Source organism: Gordionus sp. m RMFG-2023, chromosome 5 (assembly GCF_954871325.1).
Source record: "Gordionus sp. m RMFG-2023 chromosome 5, tfGorSpeb1-WG-v2, whole genome shotgun sequence".
Classification (NCBI taxonomy): Eukaryota; Metazoa; Nematomorpha; class Gordioida; order Chordodea; family Parachordodidae; genus Gordionus; species Gordionus sp. m RMFG-2023.
The window spans coordinates 22,208,225-22,230,345 of NC_088779.1; the positions used below are offsets into that span (position 1 = coordinate 22,208,225).

Below are 22,121 nucleotides of genomic sequence, written 5' to 3' on the forward strand. Positions count from 1 at the left end.
AATCGTTTTTAACCACAGCCCAAAACTTTAAAAATATATATTAAATTTTTAACGAAGTTTTAAAAAAATAAACAAAAATCCTTATCGATTTGGAAATTCTAATTATTATCGTTTTCCTTTATTAAAAGAGACAACATTATATTTTCTATTTCTTATCTTTTTTTTAAGCCCGGAAAACGTTATTTTAAAAAATTGTTCCCCTCGAATTCTTTAAAAAAGATTTAGGCGTTGTCTGGGCTGAACTATGTCCAGAATCCAAAAGTTCTTAGCCATTTATATCCATATCTTATATATTAAAAAATTATAATAATTACGTACTGATATAAAATTTTCAATTTAAATAATTAGAAAAGGTGTTCAAATCCATAACAACTTCGAATATAACGAATTCAAGGATTTTATCTCATAAATATATATTTAATGGATTTAAAAGGTTAAATAAATAAAAAAAATTTTTTTTCTAATTTATAAAGATATCTGATATAAAAATGCTGCTATTCAAGATTGAAAATTTTATATAATGGAGTGTAAGTATTATTATATCTATAATAAATAATTGTGTCTTTTACATATTTCCAATATCTTTTTCCTTTAATAGCTTTGTTAATTTCACTTAGCTAATTAGAATTATAATAATTCGTTAATTTATTAAGCTTAAATAGAACATGAACCGACACTGTATAGCATTAGAGAATTTGTATCAGAGACCTGCAGAGGTACCATTTGCATAGCCAGGTCCGGATTTTTTAAGAATATATTACTTTAACTTTTATAGCTACTAATTCCGATTAAAACTATCCGATTTTAAATCGCTGGGTATATTTAAAAAAAGATCGCTGATTTATATAATTATAGGAATCTAGTACTCTGATTTTGCCAATAGTCTAAGATATTCATTAATTAACTAAAATATATCTAATCTCTAATTTTTCTAAGGTAAAAATATTATATATATTAAATATAATTGATCCCTACGGCCATTTTCAGAGAGAACATTTTTCCAAAGCAGTTTTTGGGTAATGTTAGAAGCGATATTTTTTTATTTCCTATCATAACTTGTCTAATTTATTATTTTTATATAATATTATATTTTAAAAATAACTCCGGAGCCCCATTTTAAGAGGCCATTTAATCGTTATTAATCAAACCAGTTTGTTTTCTATTTCTGATTAAAAAAATCGGGATCTGGACTGTTTTTTTAAAAAAAATATTATATTATATAAATTAACTTGTCAAGTTAGTATATCCTTTGTTTGGAAATAGAAAAAAGATTGGTAACATTACCCAAAAACCGCTTTGAAAAACATTCTGTCTGGAATTGGACTAAACATCAAAGTGTTTTTAAAATTTAAATATAAATAAAGGAAGTAAATATTTAAAAAATGTTGTAAAATACCAATATACAAGCATTATAAAAATAGTGGCTGTTTATCAATTATTGTTTGGTAATAATCTTTAAAGCAATTCGGATATAAATGATAATTTTAGCAATTATACTATTAATAACTTTCACTTATAAGCATAAAGTCATGAGTTTCATACCGGTTCACAAGAAATTTTAGCGATTCAGTTCAAGTTAGGTTATAAAAGGGTTCAGGTTAGGTCCAGGTTAGATAAAAAATACCGGTTAATATTGGTTTAAAAGTATGGCTCGGAATCCTGAAAAACTGAAGAACTTTGGGGACTAAGGCAGGTTAGTTCACTCCAATTTATTTAAGATTTCATTATATATGAATTGGAATTTATCTAACATAGCTAAATGTGCCATACATAATTGACGAATAAAATACTTAAAATTCCTTTAATTTTTACAAATTTAAATATTTCTAGAATACCAAAGGTAACAAATTTTAAAACTTTATCGTTTTCGATTTATAGATAAAGCTGTTATTATCTCAATAAATAATTTTAGGAAAGTTTTAAACCTAATTTATAACAATTTTTAGAATTTTAAACATTATTCAGTATGATTTTCTGTGGCATTTAAAAAATTCGATGGTGATGAATGGTTCCGAGAAACATTAGTTTTATTAATTATAGCATATTCATTTAGATTAAAACAAATGCAAATAATTATATAATGAATATTTGTCATTTAGCAAACCTAATATAGTGCTTATCCTGTTATTATAAAACAATACCATAAATTTTTGAGCATTTTTTAAATTTATTATGAAAAATGTATAAAATATAATGTGTATTATTTAAAAAGTTAACAGCAAAATATCTAATATTCAAAGGATAAGTAATCTATTCATGATAGCAGGGTTGGGCAAAAAGTTACAACTAGAGGTACATTAAATTCTATCAATTTGAAAATGTATCGGAGAGCTTTATAACAGTTAATTATTTATAGAACGTAACGTATTTTCAAAAATTTATTCACTATGACATTCTGTTTGGAAAATGCAGTGCCTTAGTCTTCAAAGAAAAAGAATTAATATTTTGAAAGAATACACTATGATTTTAGTACATGTTGCCGAAGCATTGGATACGTCTAAAATGAGGAAAAATACTATCCTTTCAGTCGAGGGCCTTTATTCTTTTTCTAATATTTGATTAGTAGATCAAATAGAAAAAGATTATTTTCTGAAAAATTAATTCTTTTATCAAATGATACAATTATAACATTTCATTGTTATTATATTAATTTCGATAAAAAAATAAAAATAAACTAATGTATGTTTATAATTTACACTACCTTTTTATTATTTTAATGACTTGCATAAATGAATGATTAAAAATATTTTTTAATGTAGCGAAAAGCTTTTACATCCGTTCTATGTTTTGAATGGTAATGTAACCGTTAACTTTTTTTTGAGATAACGCGAGTAACTTAATCATTATATTTTTCCCTTGAGCAAAGGTTCCATTACATTTTTAGAGTAATGTGCCCAATCCTGGATGTTTGAATACTATTCTGGTATAATTAGGCCCCTCAAAATTAAAAACAGCGCGATATAAATTATTTAAGATTTTCTAAAAAAATACCCAGGTTTGTTAAACAACAATGACATATTATTAAATTTCCATTTTAATTTAATAGATTTATACTTGGTCCTTTAATTTTTTAAAAATTATATTTAGACCCTCATTTTTTTAGTGGGGCCAACTAACAACTTCCAACTTATAAAGCAGATAGTTAGTCCAAAATTAATTTAAAAAAAATAACAAAATACTATATATATATGTGTGTATATATCAGAAACCTGCAGAGGTACCGTTTGCAAGCCAAGCCCGGGTAGATTATATGCGAACTTAAGTTATTCATGGAAGAAAATCATGTATACCAATGGAATAAAAAATAAAATGTTTTTAAAACAGAATATATAAATAAAATGAATGATAAGGAGTTTCGCTGATCATTAAAATTGAAAACCGTAAAATGTGTTTTTTAAAAAAAAATTTCTAACTTTTTATTTGTTTCTTTATTTGAGTAAATATAGCTAAGCTAATATAATAAATTATGAAAAGGTAATGGAATATAAATATTAATTTTATAAGACCAAATTAACAAACGATAAATTTAAAAAAAGAATTTAGGAAAAAGAATAAGAAATTTTAAAAGAGGATGTCTAAAAAAGAATAGTAAAAGAAATTAGGAAGGAGAAAGGAAGAAAGTACAAGGAGGCAAGGGAGATTTTTCGATGGAAGAGGTGAAACTTAGATAGAGCGAATAACAGTGGTAGCAAATCATTGTCGTAAAAAAATAGATTTCTTAGGCTGGTCGGTCTTTTCGATAATACGTCTCCCTAAATTTTAAATAGGCATTGAGATTTGCTGTAGTAAGTGGTAAGAATGGAGCAGACGATGGGTATAAATATATAAAAAGGCTCTATGTAGATGTATTTTGTGGATCCGCCTTTCTTGAAGGAGTAGTACGCGACCGTGGAGTCTGTGAAGACTATTGGGTGCTGGTTGTCCTTGTGAAGAGCCATGATGGTTCCCATCCCCACTGCTAAAACCTCTTTGGCATTGATGTGTTCGATAGCATGAGTAGGGACATTGAACAGGAGGCATCCTTCGTGAAAGGCGACGAACATGTTATCATATCCCCAGAAGGAGATACCGATGTGGGATCCAGACCAGAGGCATCGGTGTAAACCGGGTTATTAGCCTTATACCTATTCCTAAGCAGTGTTTTCATGGCTTCGATGATATTACTGGCCTTTCTGAAAGCGAGGTATGTGTCGACTATGGGTGCCAGATTTCCTTGGTTCAATGTCACATAGTATGGTGAAAATAACCTGGACATCCCTGTAATTGTGTAGGCATAATGATTGACAACGCCTAGAACCTTTGCTGCGAGAAGGCGCCCCAGCTCCAGGTGTTGGTATGAATGTCTTCTGAAGACTTCTAGGCATTTCTCCAGTCGTCTCGTGTTAGTGTCTGCCGTAATCGTGGTTTCTAGGTCTATGGGCATCCCTAAGTACGTTATTTGTGGCGTGGGGTCGAGGATTGACTTCTTTTGGGAGATTTCAAGACCCCAACCCTCCAGGGTACATCTTAGAGATCTGGTTGACCATGTGACATCCTGCTCTCCCCATCGATGAGGATGTCATCAAGGTAGACATTATAGTTCGCTCTCCTTATAGTTTTAGCACACGCCTCCAGGATAATGGACTGGAGACAATACGGGCTGAAGGAGGCTACCATGGGAAGGACTTTATTTATAGGCATAGTTTGCCCCGTCGAACTTGAAGCCAAAGAATTTCCTGACTTGTATTGCTAACGGTACCTTTGTCTAGTTTAGCCGACACAGAGGTATAGATTTCAATCGGAATGGATAGTGTAAAAAGTTTTTAGAGACTTGAGAGAAATCGCTAATTACTCTAGGTGAACCGTTTGATTTTGGAATTACTAAGAGGGGGGAACAGATTTGATCTGCTCTAGTTGATTCTATAATGTCAGCGTCTAGCATGTCTAACAATGTATCGGTACCGATTTGCAATGGGGAAATTGTTTTCGTGTCGGAAATATAAATTATTATTATTGTTGATTTTTAGATGATCTAACCGCGGGCGAAAGCCCCGAGAAGCGACCCTTCTCGTGATCCTAGACATAAGAGGGCCGGGGGTTAGCCTGGCGCTGCTGATGTTGAGGTCCGGTAGCGTTCGCAGCTGTTCGTCTGTGAAGGTCACATGCGTATTAACTTTGCCGATTCCATTAAGGATGTCGAGTAAGTTACCTTGAATGGTACATTTGAATCAATACAGGTAAAGTCCCAATCCAGGAGCTGACCACTTGACCAAAAAATTATGGACATTCCATCAGGACGTTTTCCATCGGTTCTAAATTTATCAGTAGGTTCAAGTCTATATGGAATGCCTGCGAATTTGAGTGCACGCAAAATAATGACATTACATTTGGGGTGCCGTGGGAAACGGTCTCAATAAAAGGGGCAATGGAGGAAATATTTGCCTTTTTTTAACCTTAGGATCAGTTTCATCGCCAAAACGAATCCCATAAATATGACACTGCTCAAAAATGATACGATTAATTAACATATCTTTATAACCGCTATATATATTTCGATATGTAAATAATTTTTTTATAAATATTATCAAATATAATATAACACTTTTTTTTATTTATAAACATTTTTAACTTATCCTCATTTTTATATTTATTTAAAAAATTTTTTAACTATAAAATAAATAATATATAATCTTATTTTATTTTATTATATATTATATTTTATTTTATTTTAGATTTTAATTGTTATATTTTTTGTTTTTTTAAAATAACATAAATAAAGGGATAACTTAGATTTCAATTTTTTGTTATAATGGGGAAGAAAATAATTAAAAAAATTAGGTATTAGAAAAAAAAAATTTCCGAGATAATGTATTCTGACGGAACAAAAAATCTCAGTAGTGCTTCTTTCGGGTCTTCGCCAAAAGCTCATTTAAAAACTTTTTCAACTATTATGACACCCACGAGTGCCAAGATTGATCGCGATTCCATCATTGATTCTAACGGCAAACTAACTGCCACTTACGTGAATTGGCTCAATTCTTTTCCGAGTATCAAGGATTCTGATTCTCAGAGGCAAAGTTTTAAGCACTGCTTGAAAAATTTCATATTTCCATATCATTCTATCATAAAAAGTTATATATTTTTTATATCTTTATAATTACATAATTTTCTAAATTTTAATAAAATTAATTATTTATTTTTTTTGTAAAAAATTGAAAGGTTTTTGTTTCTGAAAATTTAAAAATAAAAGTAACATGAAAATCTAAGAACCTAATTTATATCTGCCATACCCGGCCCGACCAACTAAACATTTTTTATTTAAATAGCCTTGACCTGACCGTGCCTAGATTTTAAAAAGCCGGATCGGGTAAAAATTAAATTCCAACCTGGTCAGGCCTAAAAATTTTGCCATTTGCAAACCTCTAATCACCACCTAAAAATTTTTTAAAACCCCCTAAGTAAAACCGCTCTAAATATAAACAAAAAAAAGGGTTAGCATTTCTTAAAAAAAAATTATTTTTATGAAGTTTTCTAAAATTTAAAAAACAGCTTTTAATCTAAATAGAAAAAAATCCTGTGCCGCTTCTGTATTAAGTCAAAAGTTAGAAAATTTATTAAAGATGGACTTCTTTTATAGTCGAAATTTAATTTACCGATCCAAAAAGAAATGCAATTTGTACCAGTGGCGTAAACTTCATTTTTTACTTGATAAGGCCACTTCCCGAACCCAAACGTAACCCCTGTTAGCATTCAGTTAGTATGAATTCACGGCGAAGTACACAAAATATGCTGTTTTGTGTATTTTTATACACTTAGCCCTGAATTCGCGCTGACACCCTATTTGTTAGATCAAGCGCCACCGATTATTACTTTAAAATGATTAAATTCATCAAATCAATATTAATTAGCTATAAGAGAAAATAGAATTTGCTTATAAAAGTTGTTTTGATTATTATAAATTTTTTCGTTATTAGTAAAATGTGAAGGCTAAAGGGTGATACTTACTTATATGTATTTCCCCCTTCTAAAATAAATATTTACTCATTTTTTTAAAACATTTTTCTTTTCCTATTTTCTTTTTTTTTTATATAAAAAGTTTATATTAAATTCAATTGAATATTAAATGGTAAAAAATAATTATAGTTTTCAACGATTTTGTATAATAAAATATTTTTTGAAAAAAAAATTAATTACCTGCATAATTATAAGTCAAAATTAACCCTCATTCACTATGATTTTAACCTATCACCGACGCATGCGCATCTTTAGTTACACTTTTTAAAAAAAAAATATTTTTTTTGTTAGCCTTACCTTATCATTAGCGAAGGTCACTGTCTGGTCTGGTCCGGATGATTATGCCCTCAAATTAAAGACCGGTTCAGGCTATGATCCTAAATAAAAAATAGGTCTAGGACCGGAAGAAACTAAAATATGTACACAAAAATTGACTAAAATATGTACACAAAAATTGACTAAAATATTATATGAATTGAATAGTAAGGCCAACTTAGATATTAATAAAAGACTATACTGAAAATAATTAAAAACCAGCCCAGACTGCAGCCCTGTAAAAATGACCGGTTTTTGAATTGGTTTATTTAAACCCATCTATAATCGAGAGGACTATCTTCACTACTTATTATAGGTAATATATGTCCAAACAAAAATAAAATAAATATATAGATAAAATTTATACATTGTAACATTTAATTTAGTCCATTGGGCAGGTAATTCTCAAATATATAAACCTTTTATTTTAAACTTACAGTCTTTTGCTTTAAAACTACTAAAATAATCGGAAAAAAAATAAAAGTATAATTATCTGTGAATGTTAATGATTTTTAAAATAAATTTAAAAAACAGAAAGAAAGGTGACACTTTTACATATATTTATGTATATCGAGGTACATCATAAAACACGATAAATTCCTCCTAAATCTCAAATTAATTTACCACCTAACCCATAGGTGTAGTAAAGGTCTATTTAAAAAAGTATTATATGATAAAAAAAATGTCAACCAAAAATTATTTTTATAAAAATAGCTAAAGACCTACGATAAATAGACCTAAAATACTTCCATTAAAATTTATTGGGGAAAACCCCACCTAGTAGTTCTTCCCATACTCCCTATAAAAATCCTGGCTACACCTATGCCATAACCTTTCCTGAATTTATACCGTTGTAATTTGTTATTTATATTTCTATTATTTGTATATTTCAAATGCAAAGAGTTGGAGGAAAAGATTTTTCGCTTCGATATTTCACATATACTTGATTATTTTTAATTTATTTATGATTTTTTTTTAAAGTTTACATAATTTTTACTGTTTAAGAAAAACTTTTGTCTTTTAAATTCATTCAATTTTTTCCTTTTTTAATTTATAAATAACTGTATTATATCAATTTACTCATTCTTTAATAAATTAAAAATTGCATTGTTTATGCCAAAAATAGGCTATTATACAATGCGAAGAGGCCATTATAAAATTCATTATCATTATTATACCTTCTAAATAAAAATCATTTTTCAAAATTATATTTTTGGCAAATACTCTTTTTTATACTTAATTGAAATTGATTTACTTTTATTTATTTTTTTTGAAATAATAATGCATTGCTTAAATAATAAATATAAACTTAAACAGATCACAATTTTAATTGGGAGGCTTGATTATATAATTATATAGATTCATAATTAACGTTTATTATATCGATAATATTTAATTTTTTTCAAGCGCTATTTTCAGACGCTTTTTTTTCTCACGTTTATGGGTTAATGTTAAATGTAACATAGTGTGATATTGAACTAACCAAATTTTGATGCTGCTGAGGTAACACTTTTATTTATAATATTTATTTTTAAAGAGTGGCTCTGGCCTAGTGTTGTTAAAAGGCGCGATTTGAACCGATTTTTGAAAATTCTGACTCAAAATTATAGCCAGGAAAATATTGTCTAAACGTCGAGATTTCGCCAATAGATGTTGTGTCATTATGAGCAAAATCTTTAGGCTTGAAATCTTAAGGCTTGCATAGTATTTTTCTGAAAAAAATATTTAGTTAGCCCTTTTTAAAAATCGGCTCAAATTGAACCGCTAACACTACTCTGGCCTAGTCGGATGAGTGCGTGTATTTCAATCCAAAGTTTCTGGACTCTAATCCCATGAGGATCATGTTTTTTTCTGAAGTTATCAACTTGGTGGTTCAATACTTGGAGGATGATATAAAGTAGATCGAACTCGACCACATGATTCCATTAATAAATATTAAAAAGAAATAGGTCCTACTACATTTTTTAAAAAATTAGTCGTTGTTTAGTAATGTTGATTATGCAATGTTTAACATTAGCCCATTTATAAATTAAAGATCTGAAAATAAAATTCAATTGGTGGCAAAAATTTATCCATAAGTATAAAATAACACTATTTTTTAAAAAAATGGTAGGGAAGTGTTTTTGAAAATTAATTTAAATTTCAATATTGGATCCGGATTATTTTATGTACATTAACCACAAAATCTTAATTTATAATGTTATATCAAAACACGACACGATATAATATTATGGTGATCATGATTCTTTAAAAAATCTTGTATTAAAATTTAATTTTTTTTGGTATAATCTATCAAAATTTACTTATCTGGTCGAACACAAATTGTTAATATATAGTATATAATGTATACATTTCCATAATTTGATTTTCGATAGAAATAGCATATAAACCTTAAACCATTAATATTATGCATTAACTATGCTATAAAACAAATAATGGAATGTATAGCGTAAACTAATATAAGTATCATTTCAAGCTTTTAAACATTTTTCTACTTGATGACTCGTGCCATGTAAAATATTTTAGGCGTCTAAGCAGATTTAGCCGGTTTCCAGCGATAGAGACGTTATTGTTATAGTTATGCTAAATAACGTTAAAATAAAAGGTTGATAAAAGAAAAGAAGATGAAATGCAAGTGGAACAAAGTTTTTCAGATGGCATGAAAAAAAATGACTAAATTCAACACAAACATAGCCGTAGGTGACATTTCTATCTAACAAAACTTATTTCAAATCAAACTTTTTTAAAATAAAAAATATTCCAAATACATCCTCACGTCATTGATGCTCAATCACTATTATTTTTTCCCCCCATTATCAATTATATCTTAAAATTAAAAAAAATCGACAATATAATAATAAAATATTAATTAGTATTTATCAAAGACTTGATGGACCGGAACCTGGCCCTGCGCGGAACGAGCCGAAAAATGTTATCATTTTAAACCTGAGCTTGGCTTAAAAATTTAAAAAATAATAGTAACTCGAACCGGTCGCTTAAATTTTTTCTTCTTCTTCTAAAAATATACATTATATTAATATTTCTATTTAAAAAAAATTATATACACTAGAAATTTTTGAAAAATACATTATTTAGAACTCCATAATAAAAAGAAAATATATTTAATTATCTTTAAATATATTAGTAATAAATTAATTTGATGAGTTTCATCGTTTCAAACCCCCTTTATATTTGATTTTTTTATTCCTAAAATTATCAAAAAACTAAATAAAATTTAAATTTTTATTTTCTCCATTAATATTTTTACTTAAATATTTAATTATATAGGTAATAAACACATGTCATGAGTTTCATCGTTTTAAATTGGAAAACTTTTCAAAATAAGTTGTTTTGTTTTACCAGAAATACAATGCCACTGAAGATATTTTAAAAATAAATTTTGCATTTTCCTAAGGAGAATTTTAAGAGATATAATGATATATGATTTGTTATTTTGGACCAAAAATATTTTGAGTATTTTCAGATTCGTTAAAAGAGGAATAGGTCTTCATCGAATTTTGAAGGCCCATAACTTGAGATATTTTTGAGATGGGGCATTAAAATTTGGATTTATATAAAATATACAATCTATTTAATTTTCATACCAAGTTTCATCTATTTTTAAAATGGTAATCCTAATCACTGGGTGATTTGTCATGGAAAACCCATTTATATTTTCTAATAAACTCTATGCACAGTATTATACCTACAAAAATACGAATCGAATAATTTATTATTCGTATTCGTATGAATAATAAAATGATTATTCGATTCGATTCGAAAATTTTATTTACACCATGAATTAAAAAAGATCTATTATAAAATTTATTTTGTAAAATTTAACTAAGGATAAAGACAAACAAATTTTATTAGTGAGACAAAATAGAAGCATACATATATATAATATATTTATATACAATGTGGAAAAATCAATATAATATTCATATCTATAATGTAGAAGATAAATCTGACAACAGCCAATTTTTCAAACATAAAGTTTTTCGGATTGTTTCCTCCTTTAACGACATTCTGTATTTTGTAACCATATGAGCTCCAACAGAAAAGAGTCGCTTACATGGGGTTGAAGATCCCTGTATCGACAATATGTCCCTCGCCATTTTAGATAACACGGCATTAGCAATATTTTACAAATAAAGTGGTAAAAACTTTAGGCAAAAAGTCAAATTTAGGATTTCTCCATCATCAAATGAAAGAGAAATATCAGGTTTGCCCGTCATTTCTTGATGTGATGGGATTAACAGTTTATTATAATTGTATATGTTATGTGTTATATAAATTACCTTCTTCGTCCTTCTCTATCATAAAAGAAATTTCTAAAGTAATGGTCTATTATGAGATAAATTAAAATGGAGTTTCAAAATTTGGCGCAATTTTCATTATTCCACTAGGAGATTTTATTAAATTGAAATAATTTCAAATAATTCCTAATAATAATATATGATTTATATATGATTATTTTCCAATATATATTAATACTATAAATTATTTTAGTCGAATAATCTCTAATAATTCGATCGAATAATAGATAAAAAATTATTCGACGAATAATATATTTTCCTTATTCGAATTCGATTCGAATTTTCGAATAGAATAATTGTGTTATTCGTATTCGTAAAATACGAATCGAATCCAATCGAATCGAATATCGAATAACAAATAATTCGTTTTAGGTATACACAGTATTAGTATATTATATTTAAAATAAATATATTAAAAAATATAAATATTTTATGATGCTAAATGGAAATAAATATTCAAAGATTCTTTTAAAGCTGTCCAAAATCTTTTTTAAAAAAAAATTCAAATTGTTTCAAAACTTTCGGAAGTTTTAAAATTTTAATGAAACATATGCTAAATTTTTGAAATTTTCTAGAATTATATTTTGGCCATGTTTTTATTTTTTATATTAAAAAAAACTTATTTTTTTTTTATGAAGTTTCAAAATGGTATTTCTTAATATTTTGGACTTGGTCTAAAACATCAACTAAAAGAATTCTTTTTTATAAAACATAATAATTATTAACACATTAGAACTAAAAGATTTCTTTTTTATAAAGTAAAACGAATTATAAATTCAAAAATTTTAATTATATTAAGGCCATTACAAAACCTTATACCGAAACAAAATTTATTTATACCTACTTATAGAAGATGTCTTAATATTATTTTGATTTGTATAATGAATTTAATTTGAAAACGTAAAATTTTATCAGGGTGAAGGTGACATTAATCATAAACCATATTAAAATGATTTATTTTTATAATTTATAAATATTTTTATATGTAATTTTATATATTTTTTTAAAATGATAACTTAAGGGAGTAATTTGAATGAATTTAATTGTCGGTAAAAAACACAATTTTAATAATTTACCTTATAATTAATTACTAGATTGATGAGAGAAATACTAATATATTATTAATATCTATTGAGCTGTCAGATAGCAGGATGTAACGGAAATTTAGCCTTATTTTTGTTTGAGGATCATCAGTGCATGCAGTTTACTATAATATTTAAGCTTAAAGTGCTTTATTTTATATCATAATCTTTTTTAGTCACAAAGTTTTGTAAGCCTGGAGATTCCGTTCATAAGTGGCAGAAGGGTTTAGACCTCCATTTGCCAAATCTTGAGGTTTACATAATATAATTTTTGCCAAAATCTTAATCGGCTCATTTTTAAAAATTGACCCAATAGTCCTAGAACAAAAAGCAAACAATGTGGTTTGTTGTTTAAAACAAGTAACGAACGAAGGTAGCGCGTTACTTTTACTTTTATTATTATAATATTTTTATTATATTATTTTTTAATATTATATTATATTATACTATATTTATAAATATAAAAATAAAGTTTTTAAAATAAATTACATGTTTCATTCTTATTGAATGATTCTTAATTGCTATGCCTTAATGCGAATTTGTCGAAGGGATAAATAAGATTGAAGATGTTATAAAAAAATAATATTTCAGATAAAATTTACAAAATATTAATTAGGTCTACTAAGAATTAAATCTGATTTCCTTCTAGTGTAATTTCCATATATGTATTATAAATACTACACAATTTTTCAACTAGTCTGGGACAATTTTTAATAGGTATAAAAAGTAACAATATAAATGTTACCGAAATCAATTCAAATGGTTTCTAAAGTTTTCGAACCCGAATATAAATTTTAGACTATAAGAAATTTTTATAAATAAAACTTAATTAGAGGATTTTCTGAAGGGGATGGAAACCTGATTTTAGCCTAAAATACCATGGATTCAATGGGTCACCCTTAATCGGTTCTAGTTTTGGTCTAAGTTCCCCAAAATTTTCAACCAAACAATACTAATTTCCTAAGATTTTCACTCAACATGTTAAATTTTAGGGGAGTTACAAAATCCTACATTTTGTAAAAATTTATTCGAATAATTACAAATTGTAAAGTGTTTAATTAACTTCTTTATTTTGGTATATAAAAAAAAATTCAAAACTAGAAAAAGAAATCATCATGAATTTTTTAAGCCTAATCGAACCGCAACCACTAAAATTTTTAATATGGTTCAAATTTCTGATAAAAAAAAACAGGAAATAATATATAATCAGACCTACAAGAGGTATCATCTGCACTGCCCCGCCCAGATTTTTTTCTAAAAATTTTTCGACCAGCCCGAAATTTTTAGGCCCGGTCTGACCCTGATTTTTTTAAAATATCCGATATAAATTTAGTAGAAGAATTAGGATATCCCAAAAAACATTAATAATTTACTATATATATAAATATTTTACTTATCATAAATAATATTAATAATAACCTTGATTTAAAATTTTTAATTCTTAAAACCTCATCGAAAACACCCAATTTTATATTGTAAATTTTATAAAAATGATTGATTATCTTATAATTTGATATTCTGTGATTTATCATTCACATTCACTATAATTATAAATAATTAATATTTTTGGGTTTTTAAAAATCTTTACAAAATCGAAGTCAATACATTTATCTTTGTGTTATATATAAATGACTTGTTTATAAAAAATTACAATTCATTTTTCAAATATTAAAAATTACTGAATGTTGCTCTCTTGGTAAATTTACCAAAATTATAAAATTTCGATAAAATAATTAAGTATTAGTTAGAATATTTTTCATACTCCACCATATATTACAAAAAAAAAGGAAAATTATTTTTACTCCTTCTTTAGTTAGGATATGATGACAATGAGAGATCGGACTTAATAATTTTTTTTTAAAAATAGAATCGACCGGATTGAAATAAAATAGTTATATTTTAAAATTTTTGCATATTTGTTTGTAGAATGATCAAAAACTGGATTATGTTCGGTGTAAAATATTGGAAAAATTCATAATTAATATCTATACTTAAATATATTTAAGCCAGGGCTTGATGGACAAATAATTTTTTATTTCGGATCGAACTTTTCGGGACAAATTTTAATAAATCACGTTTCGTGCCGGGTTGCGATTGAAAAATTTAGGCACGATGTAGATAGATCAATCACTATGATAATAAGTCTAAAAAATAGTAAAGGTGTGTTTCTGGTTTGATTTATTTACTAAATAACCGGCTTTATAAATACGATTAAACAACCTAAAAAGTAAGATGAGAGAAAAAAACATAATAACTAGATAAAAAAACATAAAATAGGGTGTCCTAGTTTAAAAGCTGTTTAGCTTAGGCTAAACAGAAATAAGTATCAAAAATAAGTCGAACCCTAATATCTTTTTGGAGAAATAATCAATGTGCCTAAACGCGCAACTCTTTTTTTTATACTATTTTCTTTTTTGAAAAATTGCTATTTTTAAAATAATTGAAAGTTTAATTTTATAATTTTGAAATTTAAAAATATGTCAAACGATTATCTGATAGAATATTTTTTAAAAAAATGAAACAAATAAGAGTGATAAAGATATTGTACAAGGAGAATATTGTGGTGAATTTGGAAAAGAAAAGGAAATGCTCTTTTTCTTTCCAAAATTTGTTGTGAAGTAGTATTATATAAAAATATAATTTTTTTTTTAAAAATATTTATAATAAGGAGATAATTTATAATTTTAAATTAAGTTAAATGTAAATAAAACTAATTGCTATATTTTTTTTTCAATGTTTGTTTGAACCAAATTTTATATTAAATTATTTCAGTTAATTTTCTTTATAAAGCGTAATAGTTGAAAATAGCGTATAATAAAACTGGAAAGAAGAGAAGTTCTTTCAGCGTTATCCTAAAATTATATCAATTAACTAACATCCATATAAGATGGCTCCAAAATTTAATAAATATTACCAGAAATTTCACTCAAATAATAATTAATATATTTAAAAAAATATAAAATAAATATTCATTTGCTAACTATTATAGATTTGATTCAATTTTATATGATAATGCAATCGAATTAGGAAAAAAAAATTATTATTAAAAATTTTACGCATTTTTAAAATTCAAATATTGTCATATTTATATGGAAATAGTATATTATATCAATAAAGCATTTTCCATGAAAATAATGAAATAATAATATTAATTATCCTATATGAGACAATAAACCAATTGAATCTACAAACCCCGAGTTTGGGGCTGTTGGGGCAAAAATTTACTTTTAACGGAGATTATAGCTCTTAATAAGAAGAAATAAGTTTATTCTAATTTATTTTCAAAATAGTGTTAATATTTAGGTTGAAATTCAAAAAAAATTTGTCAGCATTTTAATGCCCGGGCTGGCCTCTAATTTTGTGAAAAATCAGAGATTTTCTAGCTTCTACCTAATTTTTTATGTACAAATTGTCTCGCTTGAAAATTATGCACGAATTTTCCGGATCGACTCGTTAAATTGTTGTCCGTTATAATTTTTAAAAGAATTTGTACGGCCCCGTTTGTAGGCTTTTGGGCGGGCCCGGCTGAGCTTTGCAGTTCTCTGATTACTCAATTAAAAATATAACTAAGCTAAAATGACACCCAAAATGTTTAAAAGGTAGAAATTTATAAAAAATAAAAAGACCCCACAAAATTCTCTTTATTTAAAAGAAGATTGAGACCCTACCCGGGTCTGACCCAAGGCCATATATTATAAATAGCCTAACTAGTAACCACCATCAATGATAATTAGAATCGACATATGACTATTTGGGGGTGTGGGAGGGGGGCGTAAAGAAGAATTTGCTTTTCCCGAAATTTTTTAATATGGTTTTATTTTTGCACTTATTTTTTTTGTAACATTTTTCGGGAATCAAAATTCTAAAGACGAATTAACTATTGAATCCACTTATAATTATCTAAGGGAAATGTTTTATATTACAAAGTAGAATACGAATGACATATTAAATATACATTTTAAAAGTATACATAATATTAAATATTATTTTATTGTATACTTTTGTACTATAATAAAAAATATAATTAATTAGATAATTTAATAAAATAAAACCAATATCATTTTTTAAATAAAATTTTCCAAGAAAATTGCGTACAAAAATCCTATTTCCAATTAATTTTATGATAAAAGGAAAATTTTTTTTTAAATATTATTGCACGTGGGTTTTTTTTATAACTAAATTTTAATATCTTTTTCCCGTTTTTACTTTCTCAACGACTAAATTGAGAAAGCTTTTGTTTTTTAATTATTTTATTATGAGCTTTTTTAAAAATAAGATGTAAATATAATATAATATACACCGTCATATATCAAAACCAATAAAATATAGGGAATTTTTTTTAAAAAAAATCGAAAAACCATTAAAATTTTTTTTTATTTTTATGACTTTGAGGTAGGAAGAGATAGATTACATTTCCGCAAATTAAAAGTTTTTTAACCCAAGCCAGCCCAAGGCTAGGTGGAAATTTTTTTTTGGTTTTCGGCCCGTCCCGTTTGGTCCGCGGACCGATTCTAAAATAAATCTTTTAAGGAAAGATTAGTTTTCTATAATCAGTGTAATGCCATTTTTGAAACAGGCCGTTTAACAACACTTGTTATATTCAATTAGTGACGCAAAATAATAATGAAATATAAATAAAATTTCCTACTATTGATGATTTTTTTATGATGAAATTCTACTTTAAAAAAAGAAAAAGGATGTCGTATACTTTAGAGATAAGTTTTTATTCTCTGTAATGAAGAAATGATCCTCTCATTTGTGCTCGTATACTAATTAGTATTGTTGCCAAGATATATAGTGATTTTATATAAAAACTCCAAAATATAATTTTAAATATGCAATGTATCTACTAAAATTAATCTTTCACACCAAGATTTAAATTCAGAAATGAATTGGACTTCAAATATATTTATATATATCCTTTGAATAAAATTAAAATATAATTTTTAATATCAAGATTTAATAAACCGCAGAAGGATTTATAGGTAATAGTATTTGTAAATTGGATGATGAATCACAAATCGTTCATTGATTTGAGTCAAAAATGCAGCCAAAAGTAAAATAAAAACGGTTATTTTATAGTTATCCTCAAATGCGTCCATGTAATATTAGAATGATTTGAATGTCCATGTATAAATCGAGGTTGCGAATCTCAAAATCATATAATTTTCCTTTCGCCTCAACAATCACATATAAATCTCGTGAAATTATTGGTCGATATTATTTCTTAGTTTTATAAGTTGTAATATAATAATATTCGAGTCAGCCAAATCCGTATCATATTTTTGAAAATGTTGCATAAAATTGTTGATTCTAATGCAAAGAAAATCGGCAATCGTATTGAATCTAATAATGTATCAACTCAGGTCATCCTGATATTTCTCAAAATAGGCTCTTCTAAATCCAAAAATGCTTTGACACTTTGATATCGAAGGCCCCATCTTGTCGGGTATGTTTTTTGTAATTTCTTTGTTCCTTTAGCGCAAGAATTTTCAGAAATACTTTGGATATCTGAACATTTTATAAATACTTATTACTATTAGTAAGAGATAAATTAAATAGATTTGTTTTTTTGGTTGATAAAATTTTCTTATATCCTTTAGTGTTTATGGTTTAAACAGAGATGTAAGAAAATAAACTCTAAATTTTCGTGAGATATAAGGAATAAATATTTTAATTAGTTTTAACTTTTTACTAATATTTAAAATAGAATATAACATATTGGAAATAGTATAATTTGCAATTCACAATTCGAAAATTTTGCTACAGGGGAGAGGGGGTGGGTGTGGGTTACGAGTTTGATCATTTTATTATGTCGGAGGAAAGTAAAAAATAAAGGAAAACTGAAAGATAGAAGGTAGGTGGTGATAAATAAGTGAAGAAAGTCGAATAAGATTGAGATAAGATGGATATTAGAACAAGGAAGGGAAAATAAAGAATAATAATAAGCTATCGAGAGACAAAAGATGGAAGAAAGATAATAGAATGAAAGTTTAAACTAACTAGATTACTGTTGTATACAGAAATAATAAAATAAATTTTGGCATCTTCTATAAATTTCATGAATTTTTTATTTCTTTTCTAATTATTAGATTACAATTATAAATTATTAATATCGACTATGCTTTATATTGACCTTGCGTCAAAGTGGCAATAAAACTTTATGAATTTTTTCTTTCATATCTTGGAATTTAATCTAATAAATAATTGCAATGTATTGACGTTATTAATAATTATTTCCGCAGGTATAAATAATTGATTATTTAAAATGATGACATCGATAATATCTTTTACAGTGAAATTTGCTTAATTTGGGTTCTTAATGAATCAAGCAACTCCCTAATTCTTTTAAAAATTTTGATTCGATCAAATTCCTATTAACTACTACCTAGAAAGTAAAAAAGTCTTGATAAATTGGGCAACGTTCTAGGTTGGGCAAAAATATTGGAACTAACGGTGCCCAAAGTAGACAGACCGATTTTTTTCAGCTTTATATTTATAGTGTTGTTAAACGGCTTGATTTGAGCCGATTTTTAAAAACAGATAACTCAATATTTTAGCTAGAAAAATATTACCTAAGTCCTGAGATTTCCCTAATAGATGTTCAAGTTTTTGTGCTAAACTATGAAAAAAATCTTCAAGCTCGCTTATATTTTTCTGGATATACTATTGAGTTAGCCATTTTTAAAAATCGACTCAAATCGAGCCGTTTAATAACACTAGTATTATATAATCACAATATTCCGTTCCTCAATACCTTCCCTAGACAGTTTATTAATTAACATAAGATTTTTTTTTTAAAAAACGGATTCAGAATTAAATATTAATCGAATAATAAATTTATCATTAGAGCAGGTTAATGACAATCTAAAATAGACTTTTATACACAATTAATTACATCTATAAATATTACATTAACCTGCCCTGATGATATATTATTCGATTAATATTTAAAACTTAACATAATATTAAGGCTATTAAAAAAAATCATTAGAAAAATAGATTATAATTAAGTTCTCAGAAAAAAGAACGATGATTAAATTTAAACATTTTTTTTTGACTTGGATCTTTTCCCGTCCCCTTATTTTTAATTATCATAAAAAAAATTTACAAAAAAATGACAATTTCGAACACAGATAATAAATTATTAGAAAATACAAAATATTTAAAATATTATTAGAAAATAATTATTCCAAATATGTAAATCGGAATAAAATATAAAAAGGCCCATTATTTTAAAATAAAATATTTTAAATTGCCATTATTAGCTAAAAATTAAAAATAAATAGAATATATTTTAACAAAATCAGGGCCAGTCCTGAAAATATAAAGTTCGGGCCGGGCAGAAATATTTATTTGAAAAAAAAACTCCGGACCGGACCGAAATTTGTTCTAAAAAATCCGGACCGGGCTGTGCAAATGGTACGCAGGTCTCTAATATATATTAAGTAAAGTTAATACATTTAATCAATTTTCCGATATACTTCTGCAGGCCCATAGCTAGGAATTTCCAATTGAAGGGGCCAACTGCTTATTTTTTTTGGGGGGGAGGGGGGCAATTTTGCTATTTTTAGTGAAAATTTGTTTTGTCAAAGTCATAATAGGTCCAAAAATAATTATTTAAATTTTCAAAAAATTATAAGAAAACCCAAATATCTACGTAACCTTGTACATTGATAAATTTTAAAATTATTTTACACTTTTTTCTCAAGATTGATTCTTGTAAAGTGAATTTTTGCGCCAACAAGCCCCAAACACGGCGCTTGTAGATTCAATTAACATGGACAATGTTTTATTGATATAAATATACCATTTATACAAAAATAATTCATATAAAAGTGACATTATTTGAATTAGAAAAAATGTGTAAAATATTTAATTATTTTTTATTTCCTAATTCTACTGAATTATCGTATAGAATTATTAAAATATATAATAATAGTGATCGATGAATACTTATTAAAATATATCATATTTGTAAGCATAATTTGATTGATCCAAATAGCCCTGATTCTATTAGCTACTAATTACTAATACAATTAATACCTTTTAGAAATGTGAAAAGAGGTTTTAGATTTCATATAATGTCAATTTTATTATTTTTTAACTCTTCATATCTTTATGCCACACCTAAAAGACACATTTTACTATAAAAAAGTTTAAATAAGCTGAAAGGTATAAAATATTTCTCCTCTCATATATGCATATTATACATGCTATTCCGTAATTAAATTAGAATTTCTGAACATATCTGGTTTTAAATAAAATCCGCGGAATCGACAAGCCCCTTGCGCCGACTTTACCCTGGTTTCCCCTAATATAATTACGTAATTTACATTTTTAAATTTGAAGTAAATATTCAAATAAAGTATCCCATGTCCGGAAAAAAAAAATGAATTAAAAGAAAAATTTTGGGTTATTTTTTTTCATATACCATTAAGACTTTTTGATATTTTATCATAATAAAAAATAATAGATCATATATCATGTGAAATTTATTGAAATTATATTTCATAAATTTATTTATTCAAAGCTTCAAGGGAAAGAAAATAAAACCGAACTTGTAATGCATATCTTATTTTTATATAGCTAATTTTTTAGTTTTATTTCTTCCAATATTCTGTAATCCATTCAAGTGTTTTATAATAAAGTTGAAGCGGGGAAAGCAAAACGTTAATTTAATTTTAATTTGATTTTTAAATTTTGGTATAATTTTTCAATGTTAAAATGGCAAAATAAATATAATGCGAATTAAAGCAATTAAATTTGTTTCGAACGAATTGTAATATAAATTTAATGTTTTATCATTTTAATTTAAATTATAAAATGTAAAAACCTAAAATGGTAATAAATTTCCGTTTTTTTTAAAAAAAAATTTTAAATTCATATTTTTTGAAAAGCCAAAATTGAATTTAACCTAATCTCGTAATAGAAAATTTGACAGAAATAAAAAAAAAAATTCTGCGCTCTCTATTTCGCTCGATATTCCTATAAAGATCAAAAATTTTAAAAATTAACAAACTGCTCTAATTTCCAGCTTTTTACCGATCTTCGGCTAGTTAGCATTAATTTTACACATATATTAAATTTTAAAATGCTTTTTATAAATACCGCTTCTCTGCAATCGAAAGTGGTCATTGGACATCACATTTTAAATGTTAACTTCGTTTTACTTAATAAGTGCCACCATTATAACTAGTTGGTGGACTTCGGGAATATATTCATATGCTTTAATAATAGCCAAATATGATCCAGAGACATTTAACCATTATTATAGTAAGTCGTAATCTTACAACTGCTCACAATTCCCAATATTCAAAGTCAAAAGATTTATCTATTAGTATAACATGTCAGAGCTTCCATTATGGCCCGGTTTGAAATTTTTGCAATAAAAAGTTCAAATCGGTTTACA

At 26.4% G+C, this 22,121-nt stretch overlaps 1 protein-coding gene across 2 annotated transcripts in view; it reads left to right on the forward strand.

Annotated features, from left to right (window-relative positions):
- Nucleotides 1-5,715: 5,715 nt before the first annotated feature.
- LOC135930560 (calcitonin gene-related peptide type 1 receptor-like) overlaps nucleotides 5,716-22,121 on the forward strand; it is a 36,516-nt gene continuing 20,110 nt past the window's right edge. For both annotated transcript variants that reach the window (XM_065467379.1, XM_065467380.1), the window contains exon 1: nucleotides 5,716-6,110. In XM_065467379.1, coding sequence (XP_065323451.1) covers nucleotides 5,846-6,110 — 265 coding nt within the window. In that variant the 5' untranslated portion in view covers nucleotides 5,716-5,845. The remainder of the gene's footprint in view (nucleotides 6,111-22,121) is intronic.